The 18,700-nt window shown below is 36.9% G+C and overlaps 1 protein-coding gene across 6 annotated transcripts in view; it reads right to left on the bottom strand.

The window, feature by feature from the left end:
* Window positions 1–4,391: 4,391 nt before the first annotated feature.
* AGO2 (argonaute RISC catalytic component 2) overlaps window positions 4,392–18,700 on the bottom strand; it is a 113,606-nt gene continuing 99,297 nt past the window's right edge. For all 6 annotated transcript variants that reach the window (XM_043539042.1, XM_043539041.1, XM_037891964.2 and 3 more), the window contains one exon: window positions 4,392–18,679. In XM_043539042.1, coding sequence (XP_043394977.1) covers window positions 18,571–18,679 — 109 coding nt within the window. In that variant the 3' untranslated portion in view covers window positions 4,392–18,570. The remainder of the gene's footprint in view (window positions 18,680–18,700) is intronic.

The raw sequence follows: 18,700 nt of genomic DNA, 5'->3' as shown, positions 1-18,700 counted from the left end.
TTGTTCCTTATTCCATCTGTTAATTAAAACTGTATTTATTATAGCCATGTCAGCCAGGAGGATTAGTGAACTTCATGGCTTAATGGCTGCCTAGCCATTACAATTTTTAATTAAGATAAAGTAGTTCTTTGTCCTCTCAAAATTTATACCAAAAGTAATATATGATTTCCATGTCACTCAATCCATTATGCAACCAGTGTTTTTTCTCAGATCACATTCAAATAAGGCAGAGTCAAAATTACAATATTTTTTTAGCATACAGACTATATCTTTCTATTTAAATAGAACCACACAAATGTTATCTTGATGGCTCATACTATATAAAGTAGAAAGTTAGTTATAAAAATACCTTACACTCACTAGCATGATGGCTGCTTCTACAGCATGTTTAAAGCATGTTCCCCTAATTGAAATGTGTAACACAGCCACATGGAGCTCAATATATATATTTACTAAGCACTATGCATTAGCTATCACAGCTAAATTGGATGCCCAGTTTGGTAGATGGGTTCTGCAGTCCTTGTTTAATTAGAACTCATTACCTGCCCTCTATTTTTTTCATTTCATGTGGATGACTAAACTGTCCAAAGAGTGAAAATATGCAGATGACGCTCGAAGAAGAAACAGGTTATCTGCTTGTAATCAAAGTAATTTGAGATGGACTCTGTATATTCACACTCCCTGCCTTCCTTCCCCTTTTCTGCAGAGCCCTAACTACTCTGTATGCACCCAATGAAGTGAACTGTAGCTCACGAAAGCTTATGCTCAAATAAATTTGTTAGTCTCTAAGGTGCCACAAGTCCTCCTTTTCTTTGTGCAGATACAGACTACCACAGCTGCTACTCTGAAACCTAACTACTCATGGCTCTGCATTAGTGCAGAAGAAACGGGAGCAGCAACTGTTGCGATACTCCCATGTATAGACCCACCCTCATACTCCAATGTTGAGAAGAGGGGTGGGAAAGGGCATGTGAATGCTTTAATAGGCGCTACTAGCAGAAGACTGCACAGTTCAGCGGCACAAGTCAGTGCATATCCCCAGAGTGTGAATATGTAGAATCCATCCTGAAGAGCCTCAGTTAAAAATAAGTAACCTTCATTTTCATTCTTATGAAAAGATTTAAAGCACCAGCACTCAGTGCATGAGCAGGTCAGCTTTACTCTTTGAATTAAATCATGCTTCAGATTCAGGGTCTATTATAGTGCTCAAACAATAAAACATGACAGTTACAATGAATTTTCTTAATCTGACCCCAGCATGATTTAGGAACTTTCAACCATTAAATGAACCACACAGGCAGAATATTTCTTATAGGACTAATGTTAGTTTCATTCTCTAACCCTGATAATGAATAGTAGCCAATACACCCTACGACTAAAACAACAAAAGAGAGTGTGTCTATTTTTTCTGCCCTCTGCCCCCCCACAAACATCTGCATGAATATCTACAACCTGCTTGCCTCTGACACATTGGACTTGAGACTATGACTACGTGCCACAGATTTTGCTCTGTGAGCAAAATGTGCCTCAGGTGTGATAAAGCCAGGAAGCCGCCACTGTTAAACAATAAAAATAGAGTGGTTTTTCAGGTGGATATCCCTGCCAAAGCTAATGGTGCTCTTTGCAGCACTAGCTCCCTTTCAGAGACTTCTGACCGCCTCCAAGAGGCAACAAGCACCCAGTTATAGAGGATGACACAGCGGCAGCTTGGCTCCTGAGTGAACTATCTGTAGGCGGGAAGAAAGAGAGGAGAGAGACATGCTGCATAGTCTTAGACTCAACAGGATTGGCATAGTGTGTTCCACTGAATCCATGGGCTCTTAAGCTTAAAGTACACTCTCCTTTCAGGCCTCTCTGTCCACCCTACTAAGCTAACCTTGCAAATATTTCCTTCTAGTTTTCTTTTCCTTTGCCTATCTATTTCTAGTTTTCTCATCCAGCTGTTTCCCCCCGCATTTTTTTCCCTTCTTCACAGAATGTCACCCTGGCCTGCACTTCACTTTCCTTCATCCTTCAAAGGAGGTCTCTAGCCAGTTCACTCTCCTTTTTCTTCACTTTTAAAAAAACTCTCTCTCCTTTCCTTTCTTTTCTTCTTGCTCTGTTTTGCTCCCTCCCTTCCCTGGCTTACCCTCCTACCCACTTTCCCAAGTTTCCTTTCTATGCCTCTTTCCTGTTGTGACCGTACATGCCCAGAGCGGGGTACTTGGGGCCTGGTTCTCTGTCACTGGAATCAAGTAACTAAGTGTCCATTAATTGTGAATTAAATCCCAGTCCTGAGGTTTTACTAAGTTCAGACAGGGTCCCCATCTGCCCGGTTAAAGAAAAAATGTCATGCGGAAGGAGAAGCAGGTGGAGAAGAGATCCTGCTCAGTCGGCTCAAGAGGGATAGGAGGCAAGCCAACAGTTAAGAGTGTTGAGGGGGGAACAAACAGTTAATGATGGCACAATATTGTAGCACAGGCATGCGATTTTGGTATTCTTTTGGAGTGTGTTACCCTGAACAGCTGACTTCTCATACCGTACCTAGAGCTGACACTGGCTTTTAAGTTCTTTTTTCCAACAGGACCACTGCCTCATTCAGTGCATAAGATGGTCAGTGCTCATTTAATAAGCAGCTAGTCAGTATTTGATTTTATATTTTTATTATGCTTTATTTACTGCACACTATTCAGACTCTGACCATTATTAATCTCATGGGCTTTTCTATGGCATATCACTATAATATACCCCTGTGAGATGCGGGCTTATTATCCTCATTTTACAGATTGGGAACTGAGGCACAGAGCGATGAAAGTAAAAAGCATACAGTAATTTTGAGTGACCAATTTTAGGTGTCTAGGACTTGATTTTTCAGAGTACTTAGCAATATATAGTGCTTTACATGTCAAAGCACAGCTCCCATGGAATGTGTCTAACTAGAAGTACCCAAAGCCAGGGAAAAAGAGCTAAAGGCCTGACTGTGGTGGGAACAGGAGCCAGGAGGAGAAAAGGAAAACCTAGCAAATCAGCACTGGACTCCTGCCCCTGAGAGTAGCAGTTTAAGGTGATTACCTCCATCTGGACACAGTCCTCAAAACTGCTTTTTCTTCCTCCCACGAGGAGGAGACATGGAGAGATTAGGGCTATGTACACACTACAGTTTATGTCGGTATAAGTAATGTTGCTCAGGGGTGTGAATAAGCCCCCCCAGGGAACGTAAATTACACCAACCTAAGCGCCGGTGTGCACAGCGTGATGGCGGTGGGGGAGCTTCTCCTACCAACACAGCTACCGCTGCTCGCAGGAGCTGATATAATGAAGTCAAGAGGAGAGCGCTCTCCTGTCAGCCTAGAGCGTTTGCGCTAGCAGTGATGCAGCTGAGCTGCTGTGAGCTGTGTAGTGTAGCCATAGCCTGTGCTGTTCAGAAATAGCCTACAGCTCAGATCTGCGCCTGCATCTGCCAGAAGTTGCCTGGAGAGGGCACCTGGTGATTATGGGTACAGGGTCCATGACAGAAGCCAGCATAGTTTTGTTAGTGACTGGTTCCCTTCCCCAGCTTCTTTTCTATGATGCTGTACGTGAAGACAAGTCTATAATGCACTAAAGCTGACATCTCAGAGAGAGAAGGTGGCCTAATGGTAAAGCACAGGACTGGGCTGTCAATTATTCTGGGTTCTATTCTGAACTCTGACAATGAGAATAATATAGTACCTGTCCCACAAGATAAAATGGTTTAAGGTTTAATTAATTGGTATTTGTAAAGCACTTTGATTCCTTGATTGGATTTAATGACAAAGTATATTTTTGAAAGAAGGCAATCATAAGAACATAAGAACGGCCATACTGGGTCAGACCAAAGGTTCGGCTAGCCCAATATCCTGTCGTCTGACAGTGGCCAATGCCAGGTGCTTCAGGGGGAATGAACCAAACAGGTAGTCACCCATTCCCAGCTTCTGGCAAACAGAGGCTAGGGACACCATCCTTACCCATCCTGACTAATAGTCTTTGATGGACCTATCCTCCATGAATTTATCTAGTTCTTTTTTGAAACTTGTTATAGTCTTGGCCTTCATAACACCATCTGGCAAAGACTTCCACAGATTGACACTGCACTGTGTGAAGAAATACTTCCTTTTGTTTGTTTTAAACCTGCTGCCTATTAATTTTATTGGGTGAACTCCCCACTTCTTGTGTTATGAGGCGTAAACAACACTTCCATATTTACTTTCTCCACACCAGTCATGATTTTATAGACCTCAATCATATCCCTCCTTACTCGTCTCTTTTCCAAGCTGAAAAGTCCCACTGTTATTCATCTCTCATAACCTGAAACTCAAAACCCGAACCTCCTATTATGCTAATAAAGTGCAACAAATGTGTTTGTATTAAATAAGACTCTGAACAGACAATTGTAAAGATGAGGAATTTTATGTTTTTTTTTTTTTTTTTTTTTGCTGACATACTATGAGGCAAAACAAAATTGACACCATACAAAATAACTTTATAAAATATCATTCACATCATATTTTGTCAAGATTTACAGCATTTTGCGCTTGTTACAAGTCTTATGGAGGTGAAAAACACTATGCTAAGTCTTTAGTATTAGTTTATATATACACAGTAAGAAACCAAAACAGAAAATAACGGTTAGTTTTTCATGAGTTTATTGCAAAAGTAGTGCAAACTATTTTACCTAGCAAGCTACAAAACAAACTTGAGAAAGGACCCACCTAAGCTTAAAACATGACAATAAATGCTCAATTTCACAGCGTTAGAAGCTTCCTTCAACAGTTTCTTTTCTCAACAAAGATAATTCCCATCTGTGCACATTTTATATTTTAATTTACTTGGAAAAAGAACTAGAAAACTCATTAATCTGAATAATTAGACAGCCTACAATTTCAAGTCAGGATACATTTTGCTTTGAGTCACATGGGTGCAATTCCCTCTGAGATTTGCAATTGTGTGACAGAGTACAATTTGGCCCAGCCTTATTAATTAGGTAATACTGTTTATTCATTGGCCTGTATTTAAAGACCAAAAGGGCAGGGTTTTTTCCCCACTTAACAAGCTGCCCATCTTCTCATTCATGTTTGAGAAAAGAGTCAAGAAAGCAGCACGAGCAAAAAAAAAACCAAAAAATTAAAATATTAAAAAAAAGGATTAAGAACATATATTGTCTGTTTTAGAAACGTAGTATCTTTCCCCTGAAATATACTATGTAAAGCCTACTTCCCCACACCCTCTATTGTTGAATGCAGGGAAAACCTTACATCAACTACTGCATTAGACACAAGAAAGGATACTACATCCTACAAAATGAATACAGACCAACTTTCTAAACTCTATTGGGGTCCCAAAAAGCAAAACAGGTAGCTAGTAATAATACACAAAACAAATAATAAAAAGCAAACAAAATACTACATGAAAAAAGTTAAAGGAACAAAATGCAGCATATTCAGGCTTTTTTTTTTTCTTGAGGTACCTATATAAATCTTAGCTTCTGCCCAAAGTACTACTGTTTCGTTAAAAAACTGAAGTCTTTATCATGAGCCAATTGCAGGGCATACATTATTACTGAGAAAGTGCAACAATGCTGATAATTTATATGCAGCATATTAAAGGATGATTACGCTTTATAAAATATAGCTTAAGTGTAGACCTGACGGAGCAATTTTATAAAAAACATTTAACAGAGGCATTTTCTCATTGTTTGAGTCTCTCTGCAGCAAAAAGCCTTAGGAAACAGTTATGAAGTCCTGCCACTAAGGAATGTTGGTACTTTTACAACTTCCACATAGAACTTTCCCCCCCCCCCCCCCCCCCCCCCCCCAATATTAAAACTAAATACAATTTACAGTAAAGATTCCCACTCTGTATTGGTTACTGGTATTAAAGTTTAATTCTTCAAACTTCAAAAATGATAGTATCACAACTTAAAATTTCTCCAAAAAGGATTTTTCTTAAGTAAAAAAGGTTTACGTAATAGAAAAAATGTGTACATAATTGTAAACTGTTAAAATACAAAACTGCACGGAAAACTCACTTTGACATTTTAGTCCCTTACCTATCATACACACACACACACACACACACACACACACATCCCCTTTCATTTTCTATATATATATATTCACACACAGATATACACACACAGAATCTTGTGCACAGTATGTACATACATATATAGATGGAGGTGGATGCATAGAAGAGTTTGGGATGTATATATTTTGAAAAACATCAAGTTATTGGATTTTTATTTCTGTTCACATTACAAGAATTCTGCTGTGACACTGTACATTTTATGATTTGATACACTGAAAAATATATTTTCACTTTTTAAAAACTCTTTTCCATGTTTTTTTTTTTTTAATTTGCTGTTAAAATTATTTAATTTGCTATTTTTAGTTAGGAGTCTGATGTTTGATTGTTATGCATTGGGACTCAACACAAAAAGGCACAAAGAATAAAATCCAAATATTTGTTGTTTCTAAACAATAAACCACAAAGATTTGGTTTGCAGAGTATTGCCTCTTAAGAGGTTTGTCATCACTTAATGTTTGGTCACTTTTTACCCAATCTCATTGACAATTTGAGTAAATAGCACCCAACTGTTTAAATGAGGTAGATCCAAATTGTAAAGAAAGCTGGGTCCCCAACACTTTTTTTTGCCTCTAATTAAAAATGTTGTAAGGATTAAATGTCAGTCATAAGAAGTGAAAAATGATGGCATGCTCTGAAGAAACCACAGAACTTGAGAGCAGGTTTATAAACATAAATTTAAATATTGAATAATAATCCTCTTTCCGACATAAATAAATTTCAAATTGGGAAAAAAGATTATGGTCATATAAATCTTAGAAACAAAAAAGCCAAGATTTTAGGATACTTGCTTTCTGTATACTGCCATAGAAATGCACAATAACCCAGTTTCTGTAGCGCAACAGTGACAGCTAGTGCCTTGAAAGGTCAGTCACGGTATATATCAATCACTATAAGATTCCCTTTATTTCTTAGGTGAGAAACCTTTTTTCTTCTTTACCATCTCCTTTACAGAACAACCTATCCTGTTAAATTAATGTTTTTGCATACTCGGACAATCAACAAATTTAACAACTTGTTAAGGCTTAAAGTGGCATCACCACATAGCATCATGCAAGCATTTAATTAAGTATTCAAGATACATACAGTGTATTTAAACTAAACAATATCTACATGAAGCCTCAATTTATATATGAATGTGTAGAATGAAGTTTACATCAGTGTAGTAAATGGAAATTATACAATGCATCTAATGTGTATAAATACGTTTTTACAAGAAGTGCCAATTTTAACAAAACAGCACCAGATGGTTTATATATATTGCAAGCACAAGACTTCTTCACACAGATGCAATACACAGGTATAAACTGGTTAATAAACATTTAGTACCGCTTGAAACGAGGCCCTTAACTGCTCAACTTCTTAAAAAAATAGTAAACTTTAAATGGTCATAAAAACATTTTGATTCAAAATGTCATTTTTTTTTTTTTATAATCAAGAAATAAAAAGGGAGCATGTACAATCAAACTTTTGAGTTCTTTTTTGGTTCTTTTTCAGTTATTTTACAAAAATAATAAAAAAACGGTTTAAAATTAAGGGTTAAAACCCTCAGTAGGTGTCAGTTAAATCTGAAGTGTACCAAAGGTAGGAAATATCTGGATTTAAACAATACATTCTCTTTTCCATCCCACCTCCCTCATGATCAGTTAACCACTTTGTTGCACAGAAATTTGCAACTGGTCTCAGTTTGTGAACTTGACTTACTGTAAATTCTAAAGGCCAAATATTCTGCTTGTGTCAACTGATGAAACTCCACTGAAGTCAATAGAGCTGTGTCTATTTGCCCCAGCAGAAAATTTGTCCCTAAATCTCTTATATGGAGGCAGCCCCTTCTTTTAACCAAAAACAAAAACAAAAACCCCAAACAAAATAAAGTATATTTGGATCAGAATAAGATAGCAATTTGTCCAATATGAATGGTAACATTTTTCAGAACAGAACACAGGAGAAAGTTTCCAGGTATAGTGCTTCATTATAACTAGTTTACATTTTAACAATAAAGACCCTGATTTAGTAAAGGAAAAATATTTATTACAGATCCTTTTTAAAATGAGTTAAATATTTTCTTGCCTATATAAAAGTGTACACTATCTTCCCTACAACAACTAGTTTAAAACATGGAATCAGTATCTAAAAAAGCAAAAATCAAACATACATAAACTATTTGAAGTTGCCCAAGTTCTATCACACAAAAAGAAATGCAGAAGTTGGGCTAATTTAAATGAATCTGATTTTAATAGAGGCATTCCTGGGGTTAAACATTCCTGCCAAGACAATGTATGTTAGTTGGATCTATCAAAAGACTTAAGTTCGTCAAGTGGTTAGTGACATGTTATTTTACTTTATTGCAAATAAAAACAAAATAATAAAATATACCAAAAGGGCAAAAAAAAAAAAAAGAGCCCAATCTTTCAATGTACATGAGTAGTCCTAAATAGTTTAATGATTGTTTGAATGTAAATATGGGGTCTAAAAAATAGGGCCAATGTTTGCTTAAAAAAACAACAACAAAGTATTAAGGGCTTGACCCTGTGACAACTGAAGTAAATGTGAATATTATCATCAACTTCAATGGGAGCTGGACACAATTTTTAAAAATATCTTTATTGCGTGGTATGTTCTCACACTAGGGGCTTCATCCTGCCATTTTTGCACACCCCAAAACTCCCACTAAGTAAATGGGAATTTTGGGTGCACAAGAAGTGTAGGAACAGGCCCTCTGTAGTTAGACCTACTCACAAGTTATTAAGCCACTATAAGCCAGAATGAATGGAGGAGAAGACATGGCAGGCTTAAAAAAATGATAAAATAAATAAAAAAAGTCCCAAACCAATGATATTCAGACATGACCAGCATTAATGTGCAATTTTACACACAGCTGCAAGATTCAGGGACAGTGTGGGTGCCAGGCCAAAGTACAGTATAATATTTCAACTTTTAACTTTGGGAGAATAAAAGTTGTTAGGCACAGAATGAACCAAGTCCAAATAAACATTACATACACTTTTTGAGTGGCAGCATAGCCTAATGGAACAGATATGGGCCTGGGAACCAGGATCTCCTAAGTTCCTAATCTTACTCTGTGCCTCAAATCCTTCCTCTGTGTACCGAGCTGGGCTTTTGGGATGTTTAAGTAGTTAAAGCTTCAAAGCTCTCAGAAAAAATAAAGTGTGAGGTAAGTATATATTTAAAAAACAAACAAACGTAATGTCCTGATCGTCATGTTGATCAAGTGTGCAACTTACACTGATGACTTGGCCCCAAGTGTTTCAGCAGGGTTTAAGGAAAAGAAACAAGTTGGAGCCTAGTACAACAGAGTGCATGCAAGGAATGGGGAAAACTGTGGTAAGGAAAATCAAATGTTTTTAAACAAACAGACTTTCTTTTAAAACGTAAGCATACAAAGCATGCCACTTTGTTTTAATATGTCTAATTTAATTAGGCAAAACAAAAATTTAAAATACCTTTTTTTAAAAAAAAATATTAAATATAGCCATTCAATTTAAGATCCATTAATAAATACAATAAGCGGTCCAATTAAAGAGTAATCCCTCCTTTGAAGATATTAAGATGTATCCTGGGAACAGATATTAACAAAAGTCTGCATTTTGTGTCATGGATCCATTTTTTGGGGGAGGGGGATGGCAGGATTCTTGTATCCTTACAAATCTTCAAGTCCAGTTCTCCCCAAATCCCTATACTTAAGCCAGTGCCCATGCCAATGACCTTGCAATAGCAGCCATCCCAAGCCAATCAGAATAGTCTTTGGTAGTCTGGGAGGAAGCCAGATGGATAAAATTCTGACATTCTTGTGGAGTTGCCTGCCAAGCCTCCCCTTCTTGTGAAATTCATAGGGTCGATAACTTAGCAATCTGTGCCAGCAGGAGCAGTTTGAATGTTGATTTTTGCTTCCAGACTGATTTACTGCCCACCTACCCCAAGAGCTGTGCTGCTTTTGGGTTGGCACCTTGTAGCTGGTCAATAGAAGCCACAAAGAGAACCTAAAGGGAGCAACGTTAATTCTCATTTGAATAAAGGCAGGATAAGCAGTGCTCTGGAGAACAGTCTCCACAGCCAGTCTCTGCACCTATCGTCCTTGGCGAATGGGGCAGATAATGCAATAGAGGTTACATACGCTCTCTCCTACAGATCCGTCTGTAAAAGGCTCCCTCTTTCCACAGATTCCCAGGAGGATCTGGGCCTGGGTTTGGGATTGACAGCCAATTATCCAAAAGGTAACATATAATGCTATTGTTGTGTTATGAAGATGGGCTCATGGTGTGTTATGCTTAATAAATCTACACGGTGGATCACTCAGTGGCACTTCTAGAACCAGTATGGCATAGAGATGGCACAAGAATCCATAACACCAGATGTAGTGAACTGTCTTCTGAAAAGCAGCTATTGTACATGGGGCCAAATCCTGTGCTCCACACTCACTGGGCATTTTGCCTGAGTAAGGGCAGAGTAAAAACTGAGCAGTCTCAAGGATTCTGCCCTTGAATAGCTGCTACTTGGTAAGCCTTCTTTTTGGGATGTGAATCTATGAGCAGTCAGTCAATATACTAGACTATTTTTAATCTGTAGACAAATTTGTTAATTATAGGAACATCAATGAGTCTAGCTCTCCCATTCATAACACAATTTTCACTAGTGTCCATGGGTGCCATGCCCAAGCATTTCAGTGAGAAGAAACAGCAAAAAAATATAATGATTACTTCTCACTCGCCAACTTCTGTGGCTTAAAGAACCAAATGATTTTTAAACATTAAATTTAGAAAATTCCGATAATACTGAGCTAATGTACTGTGCATAAGTTGATAAAATTTCTGACAACAAAGTGGTTAAATACAAAATAAGGAAGCTTGTCTGGATTCATTGTAAACAAAATATGATGTATTAACAGAGTTTTCTACAGTTCAGTTTCAGATCATTCAAAGCACCTTTTGTGTATGTGCACTTATTTTAAGATCTGAGGTGTGGCCAAGGCCTTGCACGTTATTGAGAGAACATATTCACAATACAAACATATTCAAGACATTTTCTGTGTTTAAAATTTATATCCTTATCACTTGGAATATAGTATCTTCAAGGTTACAATCTCAAAATTACCTAAAAGGTATTTTAAAAAAATATTCTAATACATAATTTTTGTCTCAGCTTCAAAATATGTTTCAAGCACCTTCAAATGTCACCTTCAATTAAAACAGGATATATTTTTCAGCAAATCATAGAGCTAACACAAAAAAACAATTTTTGCCTGGAAACAGCAGCGTGAAAACACAACTACTACAAGAGCGGACTATTTTAAGGTGGTATCCCTATTAACAAAAGTAAACATGAATGAAAATGAACATGCCAGACATGTGAAATCAGTTGCCTCACTATTTCCAAAACTTTGACAGACAGCATTCCATTAACACCATCCCAACCTGCCCTACATAAAAATAATAAGTGGCAAGCAGATATCAAGAATCACAGTATGGCACATAAGTTCTCAAGCCAGAAGGAAACAATTCAGCTCATTTGGGAATATTTTGGCCGTTTACAACAAACGACAGTTGCATTTCAAAAGCAAATATTAATTTGTGGAAGAGTATAGGAGGTAGCTTTTAACTGCACCTGGTTGCAAACTAAAGAATGATAGGAAATCACCTTCTGTAGTGATTTGGCCAAGCCATTACATTTACTTTAACACTTCAGACAAAGAAACATGGGGGAAAAACAGCTGAAGAACTTTAAATGTTATATCATGGATTATACTTTACACCATTAAACACAAACTTTTGGATTAAAAATGACTCACTTTGAGACTTTCCAAGGTGCTATACACTACAGCCATTAAGCCTTAGAGCTGAGAGGAGAGATTTACCAACGTACTGTGTATAAAACAGTAGCAGTGCCGTAGTTTTGGTCTCTCCAGCCTCTAAGAAGCAAACAATCAATTAATGCAAATCATTAGACTGGTGGCTTTCTAATGTGGGTGACCAAGAAGGCAACTTGGTAGCCCTGTTTCCTAAGTCACAGCTCTAAAAAATACTATAGGGAACAATTCTGCATCAGCAGAGGAATAGCCTAGATGCTACATTAGGCTTTTCCATCTCTAATTTCTATGATTCTATTAACACTGCCTCACAGACTAGTCCTTTAGAATCTGATGCCAGAATCAAGTGCTGGAAGGAGCTAGGAAAAAAAAAATGCATTACAGAGCTATGGTTATTAGCACAGATATTAGCGCTATTAATTATCTACCAGTGATATTAAAGAGAGGCATTTAAATGCTTTACAATCTGAATTTTGGTAACTTCAAATGTTTTTTACATTTTGTGCAGTGTGGTGCGGAAAACATGGGTAGAAGGGAGACGGTTAGGGAAGAATTGTTATGTAAATAAAGACAAAAAAACCTGACTCCATTTTACAGAAAGCAAATGAGAAACTGTACCCTTTATGGATGTATCTACCACATGCAAAATGAGAAAGTGTAATAAAATTAAAAAAAAAAACATATACAGCTCATATCTTAATACTGTAAAGTGGGCAGTATCTCTAAAAATGCAAGTACAACAATGAATGGTATGTAGAACATTTCAATGTTTTGCTATTCATACTACTATTTACAGTATTTTCAACCAGCTACAGCAGATGCAAAAAAGTCTGTTACAGTAAAAGGGAAGTTTTCAAAAAATCAGTGCAATTATTTTCTGTTTAAATTGAAATTTTCCTTAGAAAAGATTGTAGGTATGCATTTAGAAGCAAGTTACTAAATAGAATATAAAAATCAAAAATATACTGTCCTGTGTTAGAAACTGAGAAAGTCACACTGGGTCTAACAACCACAGTGACGATTAAAGCAAAGGAGATGTTACTTTTGGAGAAATTTTCAAAATAGAAAAAACAATTAAGAAGACTATTTATAATCTGATTACAACTGGCATTGAGTGTGAAAACCTGGAGAGAGAACTTATTTACATTCCTTTTCTCATGTGTAAGAAATCTCTTACATTATAAAAAGTCTTATGGCTTATCTATGCCACCCAAAGTGTTCTCTGGATTACATCAAATGAACCAACATTTCCATCTACATCCCCCAGTAAAGGTCCCAATTCTACATTTATAATTTGTGCAGAACTGATGGACTTTAGTGTGAGCTTTGCATGAGTAAAAGCTGCAGGACTGGCCTATTGTAGTCTTAAAATGTCAGCATTCTTAGTCAGAAAGAAGGTAATCCATTAAACACGCACTGTAACCTACAGCATCTAACTGAAATTTTCAAGACAAAAAGGCAGATTCTAATGAAGGGCCTTTTCCTGCTCTCACGCTCATTGCAGTCAATGAGATGTTTGCTAATAACTTACTGTGAGAAGAATCGGGTCTCCAATAATGTGTGGTACACATTTAACTCGAGGAATTTACTGCTGCAATCCATAAGTGCAAAAGAAAATCTGAGTTATCCAGCAAAGTGCAATGCACTTGTGATTAAAATTTGATCCTGAGTCTGGCACATACAAACCAGACAATATTTGGATAAAATTTTCAAAAAAGCCGGAATGATGTCAGAGCTTAAGTTACATTTTCAGAAATGATGTAGGCACTTTGGAGCCTAACTGACTAGGGCCCTGATGTTTAAAGATATTTAGATGTTGCTGTGCTCAGCATCACAATGCCTAAATACCTTTAAAAATATGGGTTTCAGTGCCATTTTCAAAAGTGATTTAAACCTTTTTGAAAATTTCACCTTTAATCTTAATAATAAAAAAGTGATTTACTAATAAATATATCATTTTTTATCAAGCCTTGTTTGGATCGGACTACTCATTTAAATCTACACAAAGGCCACAACATTTACTGAAATAAGTTAATCAAACGTAAAAACTAAACATATGCTAGACAAATTTTGGGTTAAATAATTGTGAAAGATATGTTTGAGAGTACAAGAAAGAGGGAAATGGGGTCATGAACACCCCCCACCACACTTACACAATGGAAATTTCTTTCAGCATAATTACCTGTAAAATTTGCAAGCAGACTCTAGCAGATTATCACACAACACCTCCTTGTGACTTGGGCAATTGACAAAAGCCACCTGAAGGTTTTTCTCATGACAGTTCTAGAAATATGCAAGTCAATATGAAAAGATTTTGGAAAATAGATTACCAACTATTCCAATGATCTATGCAATAGTCAATAAAATATTTAATTACAGGCGTGAAAGTATTTTAGTCTGAATCAAGTCAAAACTATGCATACTAATGCAAACTGACAAATATGCACCTACACATGGGCTAGGGCAAAGCAGGAGGGGAAGGGAAGGTGCAAGGACTGCAAGGGCTACCTCAAACAGTTAACCCAAAGAGGGCAGAGGGGAGAACGCAGAAGCATAACTCCATCCCTCACCAGCAACTGCTAGCAGAGCACAACCTCTTAAAGGGTGATTCAACAGTTTTCCCAGGTGCTCCAGAAGGCTTTGTGACTCTGAGCAATCCCACTGGGTCAGTGTAACCCTCCATCAGCCCAAACACCAGAAGTACCTAAAAAGGCACAACAGAGCCCAATAGTAGTTTTGTATCTAGCTTTTTTAAAAAATGGCTTCCATTGAATATTTTATCTTTGCTGGTTTTGTTTTGCACCTTTGAATAGCAGCATTTCTATTAGCCTCTGAAGTCTCTCTCTATTTCAGTAGTGTTAATATTTAGTACAAATAAGGCAGGAAATTCAAAGTTATAGCTGACACTTAACTCAGAATTGTTTAACCCTTCATCTTCCAACACACACACACACACACACACACACACACACACAATGTAAAGCCTCACATACCTATTTCTAACATGTCCATCACTTATCAGCCTTTTTCATAAGGATCATTTTTATATAAATATAATGCTAATAAAAGATCTGAGATTGACAGTTGTAGAGCCTGGATCCCGTTTTTCCACAAAACGGTACACTGTGAACGCACAATTGTTCCACATTGCTCAATCCTGACCTGGTTTTGCTAACAAGAAGGCCAATTTGCACCAATCATGAGACCAAGATACAAAATACCATTGCTGCAATTGGTGCAAATGTAGCTCAGAGCAGAACCACTGTAACAGAAGAGGATCTGCTTCATGGTTCTCTAGCAACTGGAGTTAGATATCTTTTTGCACAGGCCAACGAATTGCAGATAGTAAGTACTTTTGGTTAGTGCTGACCTGAGTTGAATTTGAACCAGTGACTTAATGGTTAAAACTATCAGCCTTACGTATGAATTCAATAGCATCTGTGGGCATGTGTCACATTCCTAAACTTCGTATACACAATATTTTGCAACCACTTTTCCTTAGTTCTTAGAGAGAATATTTTGTGGGTAAATTTATACACGTTTACCCGAGATATTGCTGTCCTTGCAGGCTGGAGTAAACTGAAAAGGATAAAGGTGTATTGTTTATTTGATTGGAGCTGTTTTGGTCTATGCATGTTGTTTATATTAATCTTTATAAAAAGCAGTTATTATGCACACAGAGTGCCTACTTTTCAAAGTGCATTGCCCATTAAAAAACTTTTCCTAAAAATATTTAAATCAATTAAATTATATGATGGACTAATTCACTGTATATTTCATTAGGAAAAAATCAAAGCCATTTTAAAAATTAGAGTACTCTAGCTAATATATATATCTACAAACTGTAAACTCCCCAGTCCCACCGTACTGACAATCATTCCTCAGGGGTTTGCATCCTTCATTACATTTGAGGGAACTGCACACAATTCCCATTCGTGCTAACAGGACATAGGGGCAACAGACACTTTGGTGGAGTGTCTGCAGAGCCCCCACAGCAATCCTCTGCACCCATGCCTTTTGGATATCTTGGCTGCATGTTAGGGGTCTTTGGAGTGGGGGCTTCTGGATCTTTGCACAGAGCCAGTAGACCGGAACTCCCACATTGGAGAAGCACCTGGTATTCTAGCCCATAGACTAGAACAAAAGCCACAGGAGGAGGCACCATAGCCCTTTGATCTACCTTGAATTCAGGATGTGGGATTGAGGTGGATCCTTGCTGTATCTGGTTGCCCATATAAAGTAATTTACTCCAGGTTTGTGCAGCAGAGAAAGAGGAGAAGAAGATGAATATCATCCTGAGCACCTAACCATAACAAATAGCAAGAACCACCAATGGAATTTTAAAAATGGCTGACTAATTATTTTAACTTCTTAAAGAATAACTCACACAATTGTCTGATAATGTGCCAAAATTAAAGCCAGCAATGAATTTCTACACTGCTCAAAATACTGTAGAGAAAAGTGCAACACACTCATCATAGAAAAGCTACTGCAAATCAGCTAAATTTGTTTTAGTGGTGGCTTTTATAACCTGCTTAGTAATTACAAAGGGCTGAATTCTATTTTCAGTTACCAGTGTAATCAGGAGTAACTGTAGTTACACAACTATAACTGACAACAGATTCTGGCCCACTGATTTCAACAGCAAGACAGGAATAATAAACTAGCATGATGTACATATGACTGACTCATCCATTAACAGAATTTACTTTGTTGCTTCAGCCAAACAACACGAGCAACAACATGCTGTGCGACAAGGTGCAGACCTGAACTTGTACACAAAATTATGCACCTAAACCTTTTAGGCAGCAAAGATGGGCATTTTCTGGCTTACTCAACAGCAAACAGTTCTAGTCTATACAAAATATGGCACTGACACTAATTCTGGATGAGGCTGTTTGCCCACCTTGATGGCTAGAGGTAAATATGCTTGTCAGGGGGAAGGGAAAGAGAGAGAGAGAGCGCGCGCGCACGCGCTGAATGAAACAAAGGAAGAGAATGCAACTTTAAAAAAAATCTACATGCTTAATATGTACTTGATTTAGCATACGAGAACATTAAACAAAATCAAGTCAGCATAAACAACTTTTGCTTCCCCCCCCCATCCTCTTCTAAAATTGTTTATGGTGTCACAATTAGTGCAATGGTTTATACATGTATTATGATGTATATGAACCCAGTGTGCAAACTAACAGAAGCATATATGTCTAATAATTATCAGTTTCAATTAATGCTTCTCCTAAGAGAATGGCAAAAATCTCACTCACACTATTGACCTTATGTATAACAAAGAGTTTCACTTTCTTCCACAAGTAAACTTCAAAAGTTTCCTAAGAGTTATTTTTACTGCATAGATTCTATTAAATTTGGCTAGCTAAACTATAAAGAGTGAACCATTCTCCTCAATTTGAACTGCTGCTTCACCAATAATCAACAAATAAATAAAGTAGAATTGTTTTGTGCTTGAATGGATGGAGAATGTTGGTCTCACGGTGTGTCTCTCTGAATGCACAGGTGAAACTTGCCATGTTGTGTGCATGCTGAAAAAGTCTTTCCAGAAATTACAAGCTATACAATACACACTGTATACATCTCTGACTTCTGTCATATCCAACTCAATTGCATATTCCTGCATTTGAATAATAATGTCTCCATGATACGGTTTTAATGTCTAAAATCCAAAGCTTTCTTGATATGTTAACAGAAATATGATGAGCACTCCTTAGTAAATAAAATAAATAATAGCATCTAGTCTATCACATTAATACTGTGAAACATATAAAATTTCCAAAAATTCAAACATAACAGTGAAGGATTGTACTGTATTTATCACCACAGACCCGTATTCTTTTAGAAACTTTGGAAAGTAAGTGTCAGAGTCCTATAGGACAAATTCTATGATTAGCTGTCAGTATGATTTTAAAAAAAAAGTTTAAAAAAATTTGAATGGCACATTTTCTTTTTGCCAATCTCACTGGACTTATTAAAGGTTCAGATACAAGTTAATTTTTTTCTGAAATTATTTCATAAGTCTATGAAAAAATCTTTAAATGCAGCACAATAAAAGACATTCAAGAACAAATTTCAGAAAATACATTTGCTCTTAGACATACAGAATGATCCTGTAAGACAGTGGAGGACCAGAATTATTATCTTTTTGCACTTTGAAAATAAAACTTTTGTAAATGCATACAGAATGATCAAGGCTTCATAAATACTGAAGTAGTGCTTTTCCTTTTCTTTCTTTGTTTTAAAAGCAAGCTCACAGCATCTGAGCTCATCAAATTTGACGTGAATAAGGTATTTCCAAATTATTAACACACAAATAAATTGAATAGCAAACTACATGAAAAAGTTTTGTTTTGTTTTTAGCCCTGAGATCACAGCTTTTGATTTAACTACAAAATATGGGTTTGTTTTCTGACAAGCAGCTTAGAGATTTTGGCAAACCACATTTCCAACAACTGTGGGGTTTTGTACGGGTCTGCAGTTCATAATCAAGTCTGAAATTCCGGACGGAAGGCTTTCTTGCAAATGGAAAAACTAATAAAATAAAGATGCATCACTCATTGCTGGCTGTCACTGTAGCGTGGGCAACTGTTGGTCTAAGTGCAGCTGGTCTCACGTGAATCCAACTCTACTAAATCGCTAAACATTAAAACATGTCAAGCAAAGTACATGGTACGTAACGTGTCCTGATGAACTTGAACTGCTTTAGCAAGTGCTTGATGATCTCTGCCATTACTTTGACCAGAAGTGTGGCTTCCTTCAGCACTAAGACAGGGAAAAGAAAAG

This window comes from Chelonia mydas, chromosome 2, assembly GCF_015237465.2.
Source record: "Chelonia mydas isolate rCheMyd1 chromosome 2, rCheMyd1.pri.v2, whole genome shotgun sequence".
NCBI classification, from domain to species: Eukaryota; Metazoa; Chordata; order Testudines; family Cheloniidae; genus Chelonia; species Chelonia mydas.
Note: the sequence above shows the minus strand (reverse complement) of the source record. Positions and strands in the feature narration are given on the sequence as shown.